This window comes from Struthio camelus, chromosome 1 (genome assembly GCF_040807025.1).
Source record: "Struthio camelus isolate bStrCam1 chromosome 1, bStrCam1.hap1, whole genome shotgun sequence".
Lineage (NCBI taxonomy): Eukaryota > Metazoa > Chordata > Aves > Struthioniformes > Struthionidae > Struthio > Struthio camelus.
In genome coordinates, this window is record NC_090942.1 from 168,357,268 (window position 1) to 168,381,751 (window position 24,484).

Sequence of the window (24,484 nt, forward strand, 5' to 3'; positions counted from 1 at the left end):
TTCCCATTCAAACCAGACAAGCTGCTATCTTGTTTTATATCATCTACTACAATTTTAAAAGAGTTATGTACTATCTGTGTGAAAAAAACAGTGACGTGACTCAAGATCTACTATACTGTTGCATGGACCTCCATCCTACTCTGGATCACCAGCTTCCTAGATGCCTGTTCAGTTTTCTTCCAAGTTGTTACAAACCTGTGGGATTTTTTGTTCTACACATAAACTCGCACTGTACTGTGACTATACAAACGCTGTAGGTCCCTGACGTGCTACGGCGGGTGTCAAGAGGAAGCCCTTTTCCTGGGCATAAGTTCTTTCCTGTCATCTTTATTTGTCACTTCTTCTGCTTCTTTATTTCAAATGTTACTAGGTGTGCATTGGTGTTATGCAATAAAGCATTTTATTATATGAGACTTTGTGTTATCTGTGATATACCATCAAGTATGGAAACTTTAAGTAAGTTTCTGTTCCCCATTTATAATACTGTTTAGCATCAAGCCCTAGTGAACTCAACTGTAAGTATCATCTGGGGGACAGGATATTTTCCTCACCTCATTAAAGAAAGCTTGCAATATAAGGAATTTAAATCTCTTACTACCTTCCCCTGCTGTCAAAAACAGCAGAAAGTCATCCTACAGTAATTTAGAAATCGGTCTTAGAGGACTCAACGATACTCACTGCAGTTTACTAGCACCTGGAAACTAGTATTTCTTAAATCAGTACTTCAAACCAAGTGCTCATATGCAAAGAACTCTTTTTAAAACCTTATCATTATGCAATTAAAATGCATTTTCCTCACAACAATAAAAAGGCTCTTAACTTCCTTAAGAACTACCTCAGTGCTAAAATTTAAATTCCACGTTCAAATCTTTTAAATACTAGAACTGTTAAGTCTTGAAGTAAGTATTTTCGCATGAATTAAGTGATTTTTTTTATTTTTTGTTTTGCTTTTACAATGGCTAGGCCATATATTTTTTGAATTAAGTACACAAATACATCTACTCATTATTTGGTCTAATAATGAAATTACATCACTACTGTTTGTTAATTGTCTAATACTCTTTTTAAGGGGCTTACTGGAAAAAAAAAAAAAAAGAGGTTACCTTTCTTTTTGAAGCCTCAAGTTGACGATTTCCTTGACAAAACTGTCCTGTAAATTCCATTTTAGTTCTCACAATTTATTCTATTCTGCAAAACATATTTGGCCTGACACAGGACAGTCAACCTTTTCCAAAATCTTTGTTTTGCTCTCAGAGTAAACAATTTTTTTGTCATGGGTCACTGGTGACCTTTTTGTAAATTAACTTCTATTCTACTGAAACTTCTATTCTTCTGAAACTACTATTTCTGAACGACTTGCTATTGCAACTTCTAAAAGTGAAGAGCTCATAAAGAAAATCACACACAAGTTATATTAGAAGAAAGCATTAATAAATCAGCACTTTGACCTTTATAGCAACAGAAAGGTTGTTCCTAATAAAATAACTGAAAGTTTCAGACTGGATCCACTTTAGTGTTAGGTACCTGATCCCTGAAATCTAATTCACAAATCTATGTTCAACATTTCTGTTTCCTTTACAAGAAATGAAAGTAGGTCTCTCAAAAGCGTTCATGTTAATGGTAGGCAATAATGAGACCAGCCAATAAGAAACTTCTAAGAGAGTGATGGCTGAAATCACTCTTAGGCCCCAAACTGCAGCACTGTTTATCCAATAACTCTTTAATGCAAAATATATATGCAACCCTGTAAATGGTGACTGTTTGCTAACAGTCTTCCCCTGCCGGGGCTACATCCATGTCACATCCAGCCTTAGTAAAGCCCAGATATTTGGGGGAAGACAGTTTGTTCCAGGATCTTCCCCCAAAAGACAGCATCGACAATTCCAGTTTTGAATCCCTCCATCCTACACAATCTCAGCAGGCCTAGCTATGATGGGTCTATACTCCCTCTTATACATTCACAGGTGTGCCACACAAGCCCTCGTTTTGTACCATTTTGGCTTCACATTACTATAGACACTTTGAATGGAAAAATACAAAAGGAAAAAAAACCTGCCTGCACAAAACTTGTCTCAGAGGAAACCAGGAGATCATGCAAAAGGAAATCTTTGGTCAAGTGCTGCAACACAATCTACAGTGTGGCTGCAACCCATCTGTCCTGCAGCAGCTACTTCTTAACAGGACAGACACAAGCCAGTCCATGTCAACTGACCCTTGGTGACTCTCGGTCCTCTTTTTTTTCTGGAGGCATAGACATGGATAGACCCCCAGTGACTCTTGGTCCTCCCTTTTTGGAGGGATAGACACGAACCTTTTCTAACATTTAAGAATTGTGCAAAAGCAGTGCATACAAATGTAAGCCTAGAGCGTATAAAATAAATGTTAGAAAAAGCAATTACTTGTACTTATGGTTTCCACTAGAATGGAGATGCTATGTCAATCCCTGTATAGCATCCACAGAACTTTTCTCATTTATTATTAACATTAGAAAAGCCTAAAAATTCAGAGATGTGCATGAATGCCATCCTACCAAAATAACTTGAAACATCATTATCACATAGCTTAAGTTCTAGCCACCTTCTGCAAGGGAAGAAGCATTTCTTGCGCCTCATACTGTATCTCCCACTCACCAGACTAATATCTAGGTTGGTATATGTTATTTTATTCTTATTTAACTTCACTACCTCTTAGCCTTCTGTTCCCTCACCACTCCTCAAAGGCATTGAATCAAGATTCACAGTGAAAAAGCAAGTACACACTCTGCTATGCCCTAAAAGGTAAGGAAAACATTGTAACAATGCTTGATAGGAAGCAGTACAGAAGTGTTGCAATTTGTACTATTTAACTTGACATGTTCTAAAAGATTCCAATTTTTTTGGAACATCTGAAAATTATCAATAGATATTTCTGTTACTAGGCAACAGTTACCACAGTACAGAACCATAGAATTGTAACAGACATTGAAAGGCTCCCAAATATGAACTTTTCCCATCTCTTTAGCTCAACTGTGGACAAGTATTTCCCTCCTCTTTTGGAGAGAAACACAGACTTATAACAAAAGCACCATATAAGGCTAGAAACAATGTCTATTACTGAAATACATATTGGAGGTGGGATGGAAGATCATGATGGGGAATTCGTGCTCAGATTTTAAAACATGGGGGTTTTTTTTAAATACCAGAAGTTGGAAAAGGAGCTCATTTTGAAGTACAATGTAAAGAGATGTTTTAGTATTAGAATAGCCATTCTTTAGATCAAACATTAAACCAAAGCAATTTAGATGTTCTATCTGAAATGGTTTGAAAAATATTTAAGTGGACAACCACAACTTCCTAACAAATATTCCACTTGCCTGTAATAGAACTATGGATTTACATTGTCTAAAAAAGCAAGAGCTGTCATTACCATCGTTATATGGAAGGACTGGGCAAAACTGTAGCAGAAAAGTCATGCGACTTTTCTTTGGGTGCTTTTTCTTTATTTGAGTGGCCAGTTCTCACACAGCCTTAAGTAATTCTGCATGACTGCTGTCCATGACAAATTGCTCTTTAAAGGAAGAGCTTTTCAGTTTGTAGAGTACGCAGTGTGACTAATTTGCACGAACTTTTAAAATCATAAAATTATTAAGTAGGGGCAGTTTTTATAATGAATATGCAACAGTTGCTACAAAGACTCTAATTTAAAATGAGCATGACTTCATGAAGTATTCCAGCCCGGACACACGTCTGACACAGGTGACGTAAATATATATACATTTATAAGTACACACATACACACACACACATACACATTCAGATAGAGAAAAAGAGAGAGAGATGCTTCATCTCATGAACGAATGCAGTCATCTTAAAGTACTTAGGATTTCTAGTGCTAGCCTCATTTTAATAAAGGAGGAAAATGTAGCTCTGAAGATCTCCAGAGGGAGACACAGATGACTAACGTTAACTGCCCATTTCTCTCTGCTATAAGGAACTGAGGGGAAACATTAGCTGTTTGTTCCGTTTGGATCCAGTCCACCAGTTCCTCTTTCAGGCTAAGGCATACAACAGCAATAGACTTCAAAAATAAAGAGGTGACAACAGTGGCAGTCCAGTGGCAGTGGGGAGTCCATGACACTTGCTACCCTCTCCACCCACCCTGTCAATCCCCTTCACACTTTTTGAGTGTGAGTGTTTCTCACTGCTGAGAAACTTGAACAGTTGCCAAGAGAGACAGGAGAGCTGTGTTAAGTTTTCACTTTGAGGCAATTGCACCCCTGGCTGTGCAGCCCAGCTTCATCAAGGTAAAAGGGGAATGCCAAAAGATTTGGTCTTTAACTGGTGAATGCTAAGATAATCATACAGTCATAAAGTAATTCAGGTTAGAAAGGAGCTTAGGAGGCCTCTAGAGCAAACTCCTGCTCAAAGCAGAGTCAAAACTGAATTCAGACCAGGTTGCTCAGGGCCTTGTCGAGTCAGGAATGTAATGTCTTACTGTGTTCCTAGACTTCAAAACCCAAACAAACATCAGCAACATCTTTTCATGGTTTCTGAACCTGAAATGACTTGGCTTGAATATTAGTCAGCAACGGTCTTAATTCTGCAGAAATGAATGGTATGCTCAACAACATGTTTTCCAAAAATTACTACTTCAAGGTCAAGTAAGGTTTTAAATCTAATCAAGTAGTCTTTTAAATCTAATTTTAAATAATACCCGAAGCCACAGATTATTCTTTGTCAGATATCCTTCCTTAGACAAAAGGAAATTCAAGGTACAAGTGCTAAAACACATACAATAAAAGTATGTCAACTATATAGCACATATACTTTAAAAGTACATGCTTTGAAAAATATTTGTTTAGAGGGAAATGATGAGAGCAAGCCTGTGGGATCTGCAATTACTGCTTAGGCTACATATCTGGGAAGGAGGGCTTAGGTTCCTGCACCAAGGACTGTATGTTGCATTGAAAATACTAAAAAATGTAATCCTTAGGCAGTCCTTGAACCATTCCTCTGTTGGGAAGATGTATAATCACGAGGCTATAGAGTCAGGGTCCCTTCTTTGCGTCAATGCTTCTTCACTGTAAAACGGCTTCACTGGGAGAGTGAAGAGTGCATTTGCCCAAGTTAACCAATACCTCAGTGATCATGGCATCCTCCTGGACTGGTAGGAGATACAGTCTGAAGTTTTCTAAGCTAAGAAGGGCCTGAAATCCAGCTCATCTACATCCTGAACAGCTGCTAAGATAGTACATAAGGGAGGCACTCAAGCGTTTCTCCTTGAAGTCATGCATATCACTGTCCTTCATAAACTACCCACCTAGAAGGGTAGGTATACATTAATCACACACTCTGAAAATAACCAACACATTGAGCCCCTCAGGTGATAAAAGCACAGAAAAGCCTAGTTTGAGGTCCTGGTTTCACTTAACCGTAACTTAAGCCCAGTTCTTGTGAAGACTGAAAATTCTGGGGATTCGTCAAGTATACCCGAGGGATTTCTTTTCCTCCCCTTTTCTTTCTCTTTTCTGTGGGTGGAGAGAAGGAAGAGGCAATAAAATCCCAGGGGAGAGAATTCAGCCCTCCCTTAAGGCAAATACAGCTGGTTCCTGAGCTCTACAGAGTATACAGCTCCAGGTCAGGAAAGTAATATAGCATACTAGACCACCACGGTGCAAAAGAGAGAGCTAATATACAAAAATTGGAAGGAAGAGAGGCAGAAAAGAGGGAGAGAGAGCTCTCTTTGCACATTTTACCAATGATCTCCTGATCAGGACACCCATTCAGAGCTATGTTAGGCAGGCTACACTGATCTCCAAGCAGGTAGAGAGAAACTTGTTTTTAGCATAATACAAAGCCTAAATTTCAAAAGAAGATTCATAGAGGTTTAGGACCTCAGAGTCAACTTTGCTACCCATTTTATGACCCTAGACAGTTGTTCACAATTAATCATTTCACCTTCACAGTTTAAAAACAAGAGAGCTATCAGAAGGACAATGTCCTAAGCCTGTAAGGGGAAATTAACATTCTATCCCGCCCAACAGAGTGATCATTAAGGCCGTAAAAATACATTAATGGACAAATGACTAGACCTAAAGACTTTGCCCTTAGCATGTGTGAACTGGATACCGCTTTCCTTCACATACAACCACATATTCTCACTCTACCATTTTCCCAGATCCTGACCAATTTCTGCATCAAGTTATGCCTTGTTAACTCAGAGGAAACTCATGAGTACGCAGGGAAATTGCTGAAAGGCTATGCTGCCAACAGCCTCCAAAAATATTTACCTGATAGCATCCTGTTGTGCGTTAGTACCACTGAAATTCAAGCCAAACTCAAAACTGTTTAAGCCCATAAAACTAGAGCAAGACTTGACCCTAAAATGTAGCTCACAAATGAATCACCCAAATATTTCTATTAGAACAAGACAAAATAATATGGACAGAAATACTGGAATAACAAAATTGCTCTTTTGTAGCACTTCACGCATTAAATTTGCACTTTAATATCTAAATTAAAGACGTTTAAGAGGAAAGCCAAGTCAGTGGTTTACAGGTTTTATCAAAGCATCTTATTAAAACCATTTCTTAGTTTTTTTCAAAGACATTTTCAGTAAGCCACAAATTCCAAAAGCAATGCAGCTGCCAATCACCAACACGATTTAATACTCTTTCTTTGAAAGCATAAAAGCATCAGGAGGAACTAAAAATTAAGAGATAACTTTATTATGTGCTCAAACTGATCAAAGATGAAAATTAAGAAAAGCATGAACGAGTTTGGAAATAAAAGTAAAAGATTTACCTTGAAAAGCAGCTGCATTACGAGATATTAAAAATTTTAATGCAGCGCTTGATGTTTGAAGGACTTGCTGTATATCCTGCTTTGCTGCAGTCTGATACCTTTCTTCCATCTTTTTGGTACAGCATGTCGGGTTTTTAGAAGAACAAACCTGGAGATCAACCCCTAGAGAAAAAAAATTACAATGGAAAATAGAAGTACACAGTGTACTAAGACATATAACATAGCGGAATTCTTCTTTTTCACATAGGTATATATCCATAAAAGAATTACCCAAAGCTTTCAAGACATCTTGTCTTGTTACCCAAAAAATAGATGGGGGGGGGGGGTTTCAAGAAAAATTCTGTGGGAAGAGTAAATTTATTACAGTTAAGTAGTGTCATGTAATACAATTCTTCTGACGCTGTAATCTCATTCCAGCTGGGAATACTGCTAACTAATGGAGGTAAAATACATTGGATATATATTCTACATCCTCGAGAATACTGAACTGCTGGGCTAGTTCATGGCTGGCACTCTCATGTCTCTGTAAATCTTGGACTGAATGGAATTAGCTACTGCAAAATGTTAAATTACAAACACAATAGTGGAAAGCTTACTCCTGATAAGTAATAATGAACATTAACTAATAAAAGTTAATAATCATATTAACTTTTATACATCCTAAATTTGAGTCTAATCTCTCTTTTATGACCATTTACTGTTTTATTCTATAAAGTCTGTACACTCCTACATATCAGATAACATGCCAGTTCAGTACTTCACTAATAGATTGGGAAATATTCATTGAAATGAACACTATTCAAATTTTTGGCATGCCAGAAGTCAAGAGGGGCAATTCACAATTGTTATGACAGCTCTCAATTTCATTTTTTAGAACTGAAGTATAATCAAACATGAAAATATCTTATTTCTCTCCCTTATTATCATGTAGCGTTTAAAAATCTTCTTTGTAGCATATCTAAGCAATGCTTTCTAAAATGAAGAAATAAATATTCCAATAAAGAAGAAAGAAGTCAAAATTCAAATCACATTAATACTAAAATTTAACTACCCAATCCAAATTCTGTTCTCAAATATGCAGTTTCACTGATGACTGTCAGCAAGCTTCTAGCAGATAGTGTAAGAATTTTTTTTTCATTTGTTCTGTAGACAACATTCAAATTCTGTACCTGTGTGCATACACATGGTTCTTTCTTCATAATTGGCAAAATAGAAGATGATGACAGCAAGAAAAAAAGCACCAAGTTCTGAAGGTAAAAAGTACATTTGCCTAGCCCTTAGCTCTTATACTCACTTTCAGCTTATCCCATCTCTTCTTTCTTACCTTTTATTTCCCTAGCACTAAATCTACAAGCTTAAACATTCCTACCTACCTTTTAAATCATTTTTCTAATCCTCTAATAAACCATTCTAAGGTAGTATGAAGATATGTAGAGTGAAAGCCAGCCCTTACACATTTTGCAGTCTGAATAGTCCATTAGTTATCTTATGTAAATTCGGTGTTTTAAATATATTTTCCAAAAAGCTGAGAAAGAAAAGATAAGTTACAGAGGACTGAGTCAGAGTATTCCTGAAGGATGGAAAAGCGTTTAAATTCGTTATATCAAACGTACCCCCTTTACACCAGAACGAATCAAGTAATAAGTCTTCTGAAATCATTAGATTTATTTCGGATGTACATTAGTGGAACAACAAATTTTAACCAACACCTTTAAAGCACCTGCATTAAAAACTAAGTAGGCATCTACATGTACTAAAACATTCCCTGAACATTACAGAATCAAACCAAACAGTTTAGCTTATCCCCCTTCCCTAGAGGAGACTAACACCATAATGGATAAAAGATATATGCAAAAAATGGTCTTAACTATTTTAGCTCCCTCTAAGAACAAAGATGGATATTATCCATGTGGGAAAACTTGTAATATCAAAATGCACCAGATTCAATATCTACAGTTCTAGCTAGGTGTAATCAGGCATGTCTCAGTTCAAAATAGGACAATTTTGTTTGTTTCCCCACCTGTCAAATACAGTACAACAGTGAACTGAAGACATTCAGGCTCTCAAAACCAAGAAAGTATATCTTTTTTCAGGATGAATCAGATCCACCTTACCCCATTATCAAACCATTTCCTAACTGGAATAGCAGAAGTTTAGTTGTTCTTAAACACAGCCTACACACATGCAGTTTCTCACAGTCACTCAGCATGCAAAAAACACCCTTCCTGTCTAACCTGGCTACCTTTGGATCACCTGTAAACAGCTACTGCAGAGTAAACCATGATAATTTCTGGGTCCCAAAGAAGTTTGCCACACCTGCTGTTTAAATTTGCACTGATAACCTCCTCCGCACCATACCCATATGCCTACCAGAAAGAAAAAAGCCAACAGCAGGGACCGTGAAGCAGAGTGAAGCCTCGAGCAGCCCTGCTGCAGTCACTATTATAAAGAGATTTCATACACATACAAAAAGTGCAGGCTATGCAAAAAAGACTTGACAAGCAAGGTTTGTCCCATTATCCATGTGTTGGCTGAAGCAGTCTTAATTCCCTAGCATTCCCTAAGCCTGGGTTTTCACATCAACTACACTGTGGGAAAAATTCTTACTGTTTACACACAGCAATGCCTATCTTGAAACAGCAATTGCTTGCATTATATTTAGATGGGTCACAAAGCTCCAGAAGATCCTGCAGAAGTTACATTTAGAAAAGCATAATGCCTTAATGAAATAGGTAAATGGTACAGGCATAAAGCAGAAGTAGTTTATCCAAAGTCCTAGATGAAAACTTGTCTCTACAATACTACACAGAGGTAATTTGATTCCCATGACAAATATATAAACTTCCTTTGCTAATTGCAGCTAATATGGGAAGACAGATCTCAGATTTGCTGAATATTTCCTTGTGGCATGGGTAGTCTCCATTTTTACAATTCCTTGTCTGTCTGCAGCTGTGGAAGGAGGATACACTTTAACCTACAGTATTGAATACTGTAGGGGTCTCTTCACTTCTAAAGGATCTGCTCTTCTTCATGCTTTAGGTCATATGATGTGAGTTTTTAGACAAAATTAATTCATTTTAGTGAGGACTGCTGTTCAGAAACTGATAATCTGATACAACTTTACAAAGACAAATGTTTGACCTCATATATACAAGAACAGTTTACTGCCCATGGTAATAGAATGTACCTTGAAATAAATCTATTTCACAGACATAAGCAGAAGTAAATCTCATTACACCAAAGGAAGAGCACTGGATACTGTAGAAATCCTACCACCATGCAAAATTCACACATCTGAGATTCCCTTCATGGTAGCATGCAAATGCAAGAACATAACCTCTGGATGCAAAAACAGACTAAGGCAAGAGACATCCCTGTAAATCTCTTTGAAGTGGTTTTCAATGAAACGTTAACACATGGTGATTAGTACACCCACAAGCCACAGTCCAAGAAGCTGGAAACCTTCACTATCAGAGAGAAAGGTAAAATGTTATTCTAATGCAGATATGAATCACTGAACTTCTTCAAATATTAAGAAATATTATTTCTGAGGTGTTCTACTATTGATGCAAGGTATCTTTTCCACAATACCCTTTCGTGTTTTGGAGGGCTGTTAATCTTCATCATTTATTTTAAATATGTAATTTCCATACTCTGTGTTTGAGTATGTAAGTTTTTACAACTTATGAACTAAGTAAGACCTCCCAACCAGCTGCCTCTGTAAATCTTTTTCCTTGTGAAAATTTAGATGTCGCATCTTCAGACATTCCAATTCAGCATAAGAATGAAAATAAAATTCTAAATTAAGGTAGTCTATTAAATTACGTTATTTATTAGCTGCTCCAGTATCTATGTTCTGCACAACAATGAAAATGGTTAGGGTCAGAGTCAGCCTTAAACGGATTTGCCACCCAGGAACACTAAAGAAGCTCTTAAAATAATTTTTATTACAAGCATTAAAAAGTTAATTTACCAGTCTCCTGCTCTACCACCTCAGAATCCACATAACTACCTACATACAGCCTCCCTCTCCTCCATCTCCTACTTCGCGCCCCAGACCTTCACACCCTGAACCAGATTTCAACCCTGTGACCCCACTAACTCCAACCTCCTAATCCATACCAGCTCTCCAAATTGAGTCCCTGTGCTGCCCATCACCTCTGTCCTCCTACAGCATCTGCACCTCCTCAGGCCAAGACCACCCTGCAGCTACTGGAGTCCCCTCTGTTCGCATTCTGTTTTCCCTCCCAGGCCAAGCCCCAGTGCAGGATACAGCAAAGCAGATGTAGAAACTGTAGCATCACATATGAACGCTACAGCATCAGTTAGCTGCTGTGGTTACAGGCCTTTCTGCAGGTGGCAGTTGCCACAGAGCAGCTAAAATTCCATGACAAATGGAAGAAGGAGAAGGAGCAGGAATGGACCAGCTCCTTGGATCCCAAGCAACCACTTGAGATGCTTGTACTTCAAGCTGGCCACACCTAGGATTTAAATAAAGCAGACAAAGCTGAAACTTCAACTGCATGCAAATCTGTTTTTCTGCACCTATCGTTGTCACTCTTTCTAAATAAATGACATAAGTTAAAAAGCTAATTTTTTTTATTACAGTCGTGCTGATGGCTTCAGTAAACTTCGGTCCTGGAAAGAGACGGCAGGTTACACAAGGAAATGGCTTAAGGGAACAGTCAAGTGATGCATGATGCAAATCAAGAAATGCAAGGATTACAGCTATGTTAACACAAATTCTTCCAGGAATGAGTTTTGTCATGCTGAGTGTACATAAAACACACAAAATTTCATGCGCAATAACCGCTATGCAAAATATGTCTAAGTCGGCATTGTTTATGGAAATAAAACATTGCAAGTTTCTGTTAATCCTTTTAAATTATCTTGCTTATGATTAGATACACTTACTGTCACACTGAATACTAATTAATTTAAATATTAGCTACGTTAAGTGAGAATTTTAAAATAATATACTGTGGAAACAGCAGCAACAAACTGGACTAACATACCACCCACCTGCAAACAAATTAAAGGAATGATAATAAGCCTGCAGCAGTATTTACTAATCATACTAGAAAGGTCTATCCACAGGTATGACACACAGTTCACTCTCTCCAATCTCATTTTTTTATTCCCAAAGAAATTATCACACAGTGCACATCACAGTAGGAGACAAGTCAAGGTATACTCCACATTATGCCAGCAGCAATACACCTGACAAACATCAAGAAAAAGAATGTTTATAATGATAGCAATATTCACACTATTACAGTACAACAGTCTTTTTTTTTTCTTTTTGGTATTGAATATTATGTTCTGTTTGCAACAAAAATCAAGTTAGTTGACTGATTAAAAAAAGTCAAATAGTTACATAATCCTGTGACTGACATTCTGTGAAAAGTGAGTGTTAGGGACAATTTTATTAAGTTGCCTGGACACATTTCAATGCCTTAACAATTTCAGACTTTCTATATTCTTTATTTATTCCCCTGTATGTGTTCTGTAGGTTCTTTCCTGAAAAGGAGGGGGTTTGTTTATGTGTGCTTATTTAAAAATGGATTCTATATTTAAAAATATTTTTTTATTTGTCCAGATTTTCTCTTTCCCAAACTCAACACAAAGCAGCACACAGCTCAGAAAGAAAGAGTAAGTCTTATAACCTGAATGATTAGTGTTGGTCTAGTGGTCTTAAGCTGACAAATTAGGCAATTTTACCACAAAACTTTGCAGTGTTTGGCTTTTCTTAAAACTCCATTTCTGCTGTTCTACGAAAGACTTAACCTTCATTAAAAAATCAACAACAATAATAACAATAATAATAAATATTGCTACTAAAACTCACATTTGGTAATTAATATATCCATTAATTTAACTACAGTTGGACGAGGACTCGACAATGGAAACACTCTATTAAAACAATATTTCCGTCTGAGATGGCCCCAAGAAATAGAAGCTGAAAAGTCAGGCACAAATTCATCATTTCATCAATTCACCTGATTAGAATAACATCTGGATCCAATTATGACCCCGTACATTGCTGAAATACTTGTGGCTACTAGAAATTACGGAATGCAATATGCATTAAACTCACGTCTGACCTCGTCCAAAGCCTGTAGATAAGACATCTGCCTTTGTCAGGAAACATGCTTAGCACCTACTCAAGAGACTGACGCAGAACTCGATCAGAACAACCTGGAGCTTGGATTTCCCTTGAAGTTGCACTAACTTTATGGGGACAAAAATGCTAAATAAGTATTTGTTTTCTAATACGTAGAAGATAATCTACTACTCTTACACTTCTTTCTAAGAAAGATATCTCCATTCTCTCGGTACTTTGCTCCTGCAGGTTGTCATGAGATCTGAGATTCCTCGTAACGCCTTGGACTTCCAAAATGTTTGACTCTACGAGATGCTGGAAGCACTCACTTTCAACATGTTCTTCTCATTTTCAGATTCACAAAGCAGACTGAGTAATAACTGTGGTCTACTCATCTCATTTACCTCTCTTTCATAAACACTGATTTTTTCTAGCACTTTAAAACAATTCTCAGCAACTTTCATGTTTCTTAACTTCATATTTTTGAAGTTTAATATTTATAACTATCTTTATTTCCTTTTTAACTAAAGAGTATTTAAAGTATGATAATAACAGTCCACAATATCTGTCAGAAGAAGAAATACAGCACTTGCTTCAACTAAACAACAAAGAGTCAAAATTAATCTAAATCAATTTTATTAAGCATTGTCTGCACTAGGACTTTCCTGTATTTTTCTTCACAAGCTGAGAACATAATAAGAAAGAGGTGTAGCAAAACTATATACCCAACAACCTAAAGATTCCTGCGGTCTACTGTGCTTTTCATAACTTGTTCTCCGCAGTGATGCAGCGTCAAATATACACACTTTCCTTACTCAGAAGCACTGAAACAAAAAATTAGCATATCCATACGGAATATATTTTCAATGCCAAAAATACAACCAACGAATAAATAAAGCATATAAAGTTATAAAAGTAGAAAAATATTGAAGGTTCAACTATTTATTTGCAGATGGAATATAATTAATACACTTCAAGTCTACATTTTTCAAGGTAAGATAAGCTGTTTTAGTGTAGTTGTAGTGTAAAACATTAAGAAATTAGATGGATAATTTAAAAAAATTAAAAATTAGGCACCTTCCTATTATCACCATTAAAAAGAATATAGATTTTCTAGCTGTTCTCCAGTGGCATATACACAAGAGATAGTTTAGATATCTATGCTCTTAAATGCTAGTCTGAAGTACACTCAAGTGCATCTTTTTTACAGCATAACAGAACTGCTTCTACGGTATACAGACTAAGTATTACAAACACCCAGTCTGACTTTCTTCATAACATATGCCATTGAATCTGCTGATAGAACTTAGTTTGCGAGTTGAAGCAGCAAAGTTTGCATGTGGTCTGAGTAAGTTTGACCTAAACGGAGTAAGGAGAATAGTTTTATCCTGCATTTTCTTTTTGTTACTCTTCACAACATTTGTTACTCTTCACAACATTTTGTGAGGGTTTTCTGTCTTCCCGCCCTCAGTGGTCAATCAGCTATATGAGACTGGCAATTAGCTAAATAGCTAAACTGCTTCAGCTAGGCTTGAAGGGCAAGCAGCAGCCTCAAAGGAAGAAAGACAACACAACAAAAGCTCAGCGACTCTCCAAAGTATGCAGTGTGCTCATTTGAAAGCTGGTAATTCATAAACTTGTGATGTTCTTACTGCCTTTTTCTTTTCTGCTCTGAGCTGTATGCAGAAGGGCAATGCACAGTAATCAAAGCACATCCACAGAGAAAAGGAACTTCTCAATTTTAACCTGGTCAGTGCCACAGTTGCAGGACCTCGTGAAAATTTCATTCCTGATTTCTTCAGGAGTAAAAATAGAATTATTTTATGTAATTTTTGCTATATGCTATGTCCGGGCGTAGGCATATCTTCCCTGTGGGACGCAGCAGCACTTCCAAGGCATGGGATCCTCAAAGACCTGTCGGTCGTGTTTCAGCTCCCTACTGAGCTGACACCTGGGCACTTGGCTCTCCTCTCTGGCACCAGTGGTGAGAAGACTGAGCCACACTGGCCAAAAGGGTGCTGTGGTAGACCACTCGCCAGTGGGTGACCTGGAGAACAGGACTGCGGCGTTTTGCCATGCAAGGTTCATATAACCTCTTTATCTCCCCTTTCTCCATGTCTAACTTCAGAAATTTTATACACTTTGGTTTAGTTATTCCCGTGAAAATTAATTTACTGATGTTAAAAGGGATAAGTGCTACAGTTCATTAGTTTCCAGCACTGATTAAAATCAGTGACAATTAAATACACACAGAGCGATGTTCTCCCCCCTCTTCTAACAGTATAAAACGCTAAAGAGCATATCCTCTTGTTTGGCTTTAGGGTCTAGATTTCCTAACAGAACTAATTCTAACTCTTTTTGACCTTCATCTGAAAGAACATTTATTTTATCAAAGCAAGGTCATTACTTTTAACTCAGTTCAATTCTTGGTGCAGAATAAAATGAGAAATAAAAAAATGACACATTTTCATGACACTATGTTCAGTTATAACATAAACCAATCTATTTTACTAGCAACATAAAGGAAATCATTCACACTTTGCAGGGGCTGAATCAGAATTGCTAACTTTTGGGTTTTTTTTTCTTTTAATTAAACTACATATTTCTGTTGAAACTACAAGTTTTCTCAAATCTCACACAAAAGAGAACAAGCAGTGCAGAAATTAGGCAATATGTGATGTGCTCTAATTTAAGTTTATATTTTTAAAAATTATTTAAAACTAATTTCATTTATTCTTATTCTCATAATCTGTTTATTAATTTCAAAATGCCATAAACCATTCACTTTTTCTTAAGTCATCTCAGATATTTCATTTTTGATAACCATAATCTACTGATGATATTTGTTTTTTGTAGCCACAGAAACAAAATAAATTCTGTGGTTTCTCTTTCATGAACTCTAAGTGGTACAGTTAATTTTAGCAAATCACTGTATTTTAATATCATCAAAGAAAAGTGAGTGGCAATTAGAACTATTTTTTCTATGAGACAACTGGAATTTTTAAGAAACGAAGATATTGTTCCTTTTTACTTCTCTCAGACTTCAGTATTCCTTCTTATTCTTACATCAATTGCTGTATCAATATATTTTTACAACTCTGGAGCATATCAGTCTGCTTTTCTTTCAGTATTTCTCATCCTCTTGATAAGGGATAGTGATCATTTGTTATAGCACTGCAGTGGCCTTTCAATCTTTCCTCCACGCTAATTCCGTATTACCAACATTTCCATATATAACTGCTTCAAAGTGTTTATTGGGCTTAGATTTTTTCTCTTGTAGATTTACTTATTTGCTTTCCCAGTTCTTAGATGGAATAAATTCTTCTACATGAGGTTCATAAATAGCTAATAAGAAGATTAAGGATAGCTGCTTCCTTTAACTTTAGGTTTTTACGTTGAAAAATACAGAGCTTTGTTAGCGATCTCTTTTAAAATAGTTTTCTGAATTTACGTAAGTTATAAAAAAATAATAATTTCTGTAGTAAATGCGACAAAATTGATTCACTATAAATGCTTTATTTAGGAAGCTGTGATGATAGCAGAACGCATAAGCTATGTCAATGTTCCTAACAGGGACCGACCTGTGGCTTGAAAGCCAAACGACACAGGTTAGCTCACATCCATGGTGCTCAGCGTTTGTTCCTCTTATAGCAGGCTAGTCTTGAGGAAAGCTAGTTGGAGATGCTCAGAATAGATAGCAATTAAGTAATTAAGCAGTGTGAAGAATCAGTGGTCCGGTGCCACTCGCTGGCCCTTTTCTATTTAGCACTATCTCTGCTGAAGAGTTCACAAACTTCCCAATATCATGTATAGCAGTTCAGGTGCTGGGAACTGTGACTCACAAAGATTCGAGTTGCAATTAACACTCTTACCCATCACACGCAAAAACCCAAATTTGCAAAACAGTATTAGACCTACTTCTTGAAAACAAAAAATACCAAAATTAAGTTGCCACCACTGACTACAAAGATAAACAAGTGTTATTCCATATGGCTGGCAGCTAAGACTTCTGAACTAGTTATGACAAGAGGGTAGCTGTCATAGGGATTTCTGATACCATTTCAAGAATGGGCAATATTTAATTTTATTACAATTTATCTGATCTTGAAATAAAATCTAAGTTAGGACAAATAGCTAGGTTACATCCCATAATAAAACATCCAGATGATTCAAACTTTGTTAAAATAATCTATCATACTCTAACAGCATAAAACTCTCTCTGGCCAGTCAATAAATATTTATTCTTAATAAAAGAAGAAAGCCTTTCAACTGAAAAATAACTTTTCCTTATTAGACTCCTGATGTGGATGTTTTGGTGGAAACTGTCTTCTATAGTCATTAAGAAACAGCATTACACTGCAACAGTTCCAGTAGTTAGCATACTAACTCTTAATTCTCAGTTAAGAAGCACACACTTTTTAAATCAACTTCCTTCTAGTTGGTCACGATGTCATACCTGAGCGCTTGCATTTGAAACACTAGAAAAATTCTACGTTGCCCAAGTAGAGAATGACAATTCTGACGCTACAGTGAAATATACTCAAGGTCTAAAGACAGAAAACACCCCAGGTCTACTGACAAGCAATTGTGACTCTCCCAAGCACAGCTGTGGTATTTAAGTGTTTCTCATCAGGAAGTTGGATAAGTTAGCAATATGCATCTCTTATTAAATGAAACTCCAGACTCAGTGATCTAGCACTGACAGATAATGGCAAAGTGATTTCCAAAAATATCTTTACACCCTACTTTGAGAAATTAAATACAGTGATGTGAATTTTTGGCACCTAACTCTAAATCTGTATAGCTTAACAAATCAGACCAGGGAATAGGTGATTCCCTAATTACCCATACAGCTTCACTGTTGGCATGCACTGGGCATGGCTTTGACCCATGCACGGTTAGAAATAGTCAGCTCAAAGTGCTGGCCCTGGGCAGTATGGATCAGTTTGTGCCATTTAGCCTGGTCATCTGTTATTTAAGAGCAGCTCCCCATTTATGTGTCTGGTACAGTGCCCTGACAGAGCAGGAGGGGAAAGGACTCCAGCATGGCACGCTTCAGAGCAGCTGGGCCAGCATCAAGCATCGGCACCAAAGGGAAGCAAGGGACAAGAGCGGAGCAGCCCAAAATTCCCTTCTGTGCGGATGGCAGCGCCCCTCTGCCAATCAGCTGTTAGGCCAAGGGAGGTCACCAGGAGCCCAGGTCCAGAGGGCTGCAGAAAGATGGCATGGCTCGCCTGGCCACTGGCTACTTCCCCATGACACGCATATGGGCACTACTGGGCACTGGGGGTGACGGAAGAACACGGAAGCCCAGGTAGGACTGCCCCAGCCCTACTGGGAGGGTGAAGATTTAGGAAGGAATGGGTCCATCTGGTGAGTTAGTAATGGGCCACATGGCTGGTTTGTGGTGAGGTGCACACCGCCCACCCTTGGCAACTTCAATGTAAGAAAAAAAAAAGTCACTGTGAGGATGGTCAAGCACTGGAGCAGGTTGCCCAGAGAGGCTGTGGAGTCTCAAAACCCTGCTCCAGCTGATCCTGCTCGGGCAGGGGGCTATACTAGATCAGCACGGAGGCCCCGACAAAGAAGGCGCCTCTGTCACGGCAGGTCCGTGGCTGCTGGCCTGCACCCTGCCCAGGCAGTGCCACCTCCCCAGGGGGCACCAGAAGTAGACCATCCCCCACAGCCCCCTGCAGGTGCACCCATCCCCATTCAGGTACAAATGCACAGATCCCACGTGCAAGGGCACAGGAGACCTGAGAGTGTCTGCTCCATTATGTTATCTGGTTAAGGAGTATCCAGTATAAAAGAAATAACAAATAACAAGGAAAATGATAAATTGAACACAAGCAGCTACAAAAGCCTAACAGGCCGGTGATAAGAGACAATAACGAAGACCAGAACTCTTCAGCCTCTAACTGACGAGCTATTAAGGAACAACTCAGGCAAGGCCTTAGAGAGGGTCAACCTGAACTTTGTAACTGATAACAAGGGAGAAACAAAACACGAGTAGTATGGGATATTTGAGGGAGCTTGCAGGAATGCACAAAACTTGTTATGGGATATCAGAAGGGGCTTATGGGAATATATAAAACTTATTAGGAGATGTTTAGAAAAAGGGACAAAGGTAGAGATCGGGGAGGAATAAGCATGGGAAAACAGAGAAGGGGAGATAAAAGACCCCTTGCAAGATACCTTGTAAGATATAATAAGGAGGGCCAGTCAGTACACTTGTTGGACTGAGCCCTGTGCCGGATCATCACAGTCTATCCAATCTTATTAGATCTTTTTTTCTTAGTTTTTTTTAAGTGCAATCTCACTTGCTTTTCTATTTGTGCATGCTGCAAGGTCTGGGTGCCAGCAACCGGTGAAGAGGCCACGGGTCATGAGGCCCATATGTCCATTGGCCAGCAACTGGAAAGCAGGGTGTGTGTGTTGTGTGAGAGGTCTAAACACCAGCAAGAGGAAAGATCTTGGTGTGCTTATATTTTCCTAGTGAATTTAATCCTCTATGTATGTGTAATTCACTAGCAAACTTCAAGCTAGCTAGCGAGTAACAGGAGCCCTGCATCTGGAAAGACTCAAGGCCTGATGCGGTGGTGGGTGAGGGGCCCAGGATCTGGGTGTGAATATCAGGCAGACTGAGAGTTCATGCTAATATTAAAGGGATCTGTAAATGGGGACATGTTTGTGAGATGAATGTGTGAGAGCACACATCTGTTTGCTGGCGAACATCAAGTTGGACTAGCCAGGAAGTAGGAGGAGACCAGCATGCTGGATAAGGAGGACCAGGCAAGGATATTAAATTAACTGAAAGGCCGTGTTGACATTTGATGGATCTGTAAATGCGCTTGTGAATCTTGACAGTGAAGGAGTGTGTGTTTTCACTAGTAAACTTCAATTCTGATCAGCCAAAGAGGACGACTGAGCTATCTGTTCCTATGTCTTACATGGGTTCTGGTAGCTAACAGCAGCACTCGGTCTGCGGCAGTCTGGGTATCCAGCCATATTAATATCCTCAGCAAGCATATATGCATGTGCAACTCCATGATGAATGCTTATGTTTGTTACCAGCTGAACCTGCAAATGGCAACAGCATCAGCCGCATCCATTGGCCTGGGAGAGACAAACCTCCAGTATCTCAAGTACACCTGGCTGGGCTTCAGAGGCCAGGAAGAAAGAGTCCTCAGGTCCTGCAGTGCACCAGCTTTGGCAGCTCCCATAACTTCCTTAACACTAGGAAACAAGGAAGAGCTGGAGGACTGCATGTGCACACAGAACTGTGACACTGTCGGAATAACTGAGACATGGGGGTACAGATAGCTCAAGTGACTGGAGTGCTGTGATGGGTTCATACACGCTCATCAGGAAAGACAGGCAGGAAAGAAGAGGGATTGCCCTTTAAGGCAAGGGGCAGTTTCAAGAGACGGAGCAGACAACAGGCTGGTTGAGAGCTTGTAGTGACTCAGGATGTGAGAGAGCACTGAGGGTGACATCACAGCAGCAAATTGTTACAGGATGAGGTCAGTGGATGGGGATGAAGAAGGGGATGAGGTCTTCTTTAAGCAAGGCCCTAGTTCTTAAGGCAGATTTTAATCCCCATGACAGTCAGTGGGGGGGATGCAAGCAATCCAGGAGGTTTCTGGAGGGTATCAGAGATGCTAAATGTGCCAACTAGGTATGGTGCTCTGCTGGATTGATACTCACAGAGAAGGAGGACCTAGTCATGGGGGTTGTAATCAATAGCAGCATTGGGTGTGGTGACCATGAAATAGTGGAGATCAAATTCCCAAGGGGAACAAAGAGGGCTAGTAGCAGAGTATAGACCCTGGACTTCATACAAGCAAACTTCCACTCATTCTACAAACTGGTAGACAAGAATCATCTGGGAGGCAGCTCTGAAGGATGAGGTTGCTTGGGAGAGCTAGCAAGTCTTTAAGGACAATCCCTTGTCCAAGCAGCCAGACGGTCCATCCTGATGCTCCAGTGAGTAGACTTCTCAAGGCACATACTTGAATAAACAGGGAACTCATGACTGAGCTTCAGTGCAAAAAGAATGTATCTGGGAAGCAGAGGCCTGGGCAGGCTACACAGTAGCATACATTGTTTCTACATTACCCAAGCCTGCAGAAAGGTGTTAGGAAAGGCAAAGTTCAACTACAGTTGAAGTTGGCAAAGAAATATCAAGGATAAGAAGAGTTTGTACATTAGCAGTGAGCAGTAAAAAAAAAAAAAAAACAAGGGAACAGCAGGCTTGCTGCTGAAACGGGGAGTGATTTAGTGACCATGAACGCAGATAAGGCCGAGGTATTCAGTCCCTTCCTTGCTTTGATCTTCGCCCAAAAGGACTCCCAGGCCTCTCTGCCTAGAGAGGGATTAAGCAGGGAGAGGAGCCAGCAATAGTAAAAGAGGACTGAGTTTGGAATTTCTTGAGCAATCTTGACAAAAAACAGCTCATGGAACCAAGTGGGATGAATCCAAGTAGGCTGAAAGCTGGCCGAAGTCATTGCAAGGCCACTGTTATCGTTGAAAGGCTGCGGACATGGGGGGGTCCCCAAAGAAGTAAATGTCGCACTTGTCTACAAAAGGGCAAGAAGGATGTTTGAGGGAATTACAGGCCAGTCTGTCTTGCTTTGGTGACTGTATAGCAGGTCTGTTAGACTTTTACATGGCCAGAGTTATTCAGCTAGGTTTCAAAAGCTTGCCTTCTACAACATGACACAATTCTTCCACTCCATGCTAGTCCAGACAATAGAGTGGAGGAGTACTAAATTTCTCAACAAACCTGTATTTCAGAATCTAGGTCCTAAATCATTTAAAACCTAAAAATAGCTCTGAAAAGGCCAAAAAAGGAAACTCACAAATGTATCCTAGATGCTTTTCTTATGTCACTACAGTCTTAAAATTTTTTGATGAGTGACTTGTTAGAAAACCCTTATACAGTATTATGCATTACAGGAGTCTCCCCAGCACAACTGTTCAATCTTCAGACTTCAGACTTCAGTGCAGCTTGTATATGTTCCCAAAAGTCATAAGGGGATGCACAACTATTCTCAGTGAAAGATATAGTTGTCTTTTTTTCCCCCTCCTACCAAGTACTTAAAAACAGTAAAAAATCCCTTTATGGCATATCTTTACAAGATATGCCAGCTTCTGCGAATTCTGTTTTCCAGGATATCACTTCACTGTTACTCAGTTCTGTATGTGATCTGCCTTACTCTCCAAATCATGGCAAGTAATATCTAAATGACCTCTCCCTGCTTGGAATCAAAAATATAAAGAGAGAGAAAACTCAAAACTGTTACGTTATCAGCTTGTTTTGGATTCAAATAACATTAAGCACTGCATATAGTATTGTTTTAGTTAATAGCATTATTGTATAATATATCATAATTTTGTGATCAGAAGTATGTAACTGAGCTGTCAAACCAAGCCAAAATTACAACTTGTACTATTCCTAGTTCTGCTACTGACATGCGTTCATTGCACAGGTATACAGTAGCTTGACTTTTCAGAAGCAATGACTACCCACAGTTTTCATTCATTTCCTTTTTGCCTACGAAGCTCAGAAAAAACAAACATTGTACAGAAGATTCTTGTGCTTGTGTGTCTTACTTTCATAATTTGTAAGGTACCCACCTCACAAGTATTATTTGTTAATAACTAAAATGTAATATATAGAGCATCTGCTCACATGCAGTTGTGTGCACACACAAATGCAAAACACTTGTTCAGTATTCAATTTAAATAACCTAAAGGTTAACTGTATTATCCAAACCATGCTTAATATTTTAAATAAACGTTAGGCAGTATTCAGCTTTCAAAGCTTTAGCCACTTTCCCTCTGGTAAAACAGGAGCTAATGACAAATTTTATCTAAACTTGTTACAGGCTCTTGTATAGCATCAAGAAAGTATTTAGACTTTCAGCAAAATTCTAAAATAATAGCAACTATTTGTTTATGGTTTCAGCTGACTCTTCAATATTCTCTTACTCCTTTGATTTTATGTTTTTTTTTTTTTTAAAGTAGCATCTTTTTAACATGGATATCATTGCCAATCCTATGGGAACACTGTTTTTACTTTAAGACTGCTAATCACGTACATATAAGGTACATTTTATTGACCTACTTCTGTTCCAGCTCATTAAACACAGCTGCTTTCAATGGCTGGGGAAAAGTAACTGAATGCAACATGTAAAAGAATCCAACCAACTAAATATGGAATGGTTGCTCAAAATCCACAAGAGGGGCTTTGTATTTGTTCCTCTATAGAGCTGCAGAACAAGCAGCAGTTTACAGACAATGTTTTAGAAGAGTGTATGTACAACAGCAAGTGAAACAGGTCATTCCATTTTTGTACAATCAACACTAAAAAAACCCACTTATTTTCTGTGTTTTCACATCTCAAAATCTTCCTATCCTCCACAAGAATTGTTTTGTCAATAGGCAATTATATTGAAACATGGTGGGAAAACATTTTCAGCTCCAGTAGGAACACTGGCTCTTTTCAGTACCGAATTCTGAAGCCTTTATGGTGCAACTTTTTTTTTTCCTCAAGAACACAAAAAAGAGAAAACTTGGCCTGCAATAAATATATACTAACATATACAATGGTAGCCTAGGAAAAGTTCTGCAATGGAAAGCCATCTAGATGGCTGTAGAAGAGTCCACTAAGAATTAAAATGTAATTATTCTGAGGTATAGGCTTACTTATTTGCAGAAGATCTGGAACTGATTCCAGACTTTCATTCATGGTCTAAGTCCTATAAACCTGTACTTCCAATAACTTTAGATAAACACGCTTCTGACAAAATGAGTGTTAACTGCTAGGAAGAGAAAATATCAGTCACAAATATTAGACAAATAGTTTAATGAGATCAAATCCAGGATCTGAAAAATCCCTAAATAGACCTAGGATTGTCAAGATAACTAGCCTTTTAAAAGCCAGCACTGAAATGCCACAGGCCCTGGAAGCAATTGTTCCAACCAGTTGTTTATTGCAAAATAGATATTAAAGGGAAAGCTTGCAAATCCATTTCATCTTTGTTACTCATCTTTGTTACAAGTTATCACTGCAGACTTCTGATTAATCACCATAAAAAGATTGCTGTAAGTATGTCTGCACTGCTAAATAAAAGACAGGTAGGGTTCGAACTCAAGTACTTGACCCTGACTGTCCAGAGTGTTACCTCTTTCTGAGGCTCTGTTACATGGCTCCACGATTTCTCTCAGTACACTCAATGCACTTCTGGAGACAGTGCATTTCAGGCACTGCTTTCCAAAGACACCATACACAAGACTATATTAGGTTTGACTGCTTCCTAACATCCTCCAGTACCCTCCAACTACTCACAGGCACCCTAAACAGGTTATGGACCCCTCTACATGCCCTCATGCAACACCTTAAGGCCCACAAAACGTGCTTTCGCTCTAAATTGTAAAGCCACGACACTGACAGTCTGCAAAATAGCCCCCGTTTTTAAGGTTGCTTGAAATGGGTGGGAGAAGGAAACCAAAAAACAAGCATGCTTTAGCATTACCAGAGCATCACAGCGGATCAAGATCAGGCTCAAGGGCAAACCCCAGGCAGTGTGGGCAC

General features: G+C 38.6%; 1 protein-coding gene across 15 annotated transcripts in view; it reads right to left on the reverse strand.

Moving 5' to 3' along the window:
• The window catches only part of GPC5 (glypican 5), a 742,566-nt gene that overhangs the window by 712,740 nt on the left and 5,342 nt on the right, over window positions 1-24,484 (reverse strand). For all 15 annotated transcript variants that reach the window (XR_011138140.1, XR_011138137.1, XM_068929087.1 and 12 more), the window contains exon 2: window positions 6,783-6,944. Coding sequence is in view for 13 of the 15 variants with exons in the window: in XM_068929087.1 (XP_068785188.1) it covers window positions 6,783-6,944 (162 nt within the window). In the remaining 2 variants the exon portion in view is untranslated. The remainder of the gene's footprint in view (window positions 1-6,782; window positions 6,945-24,484) is intronic.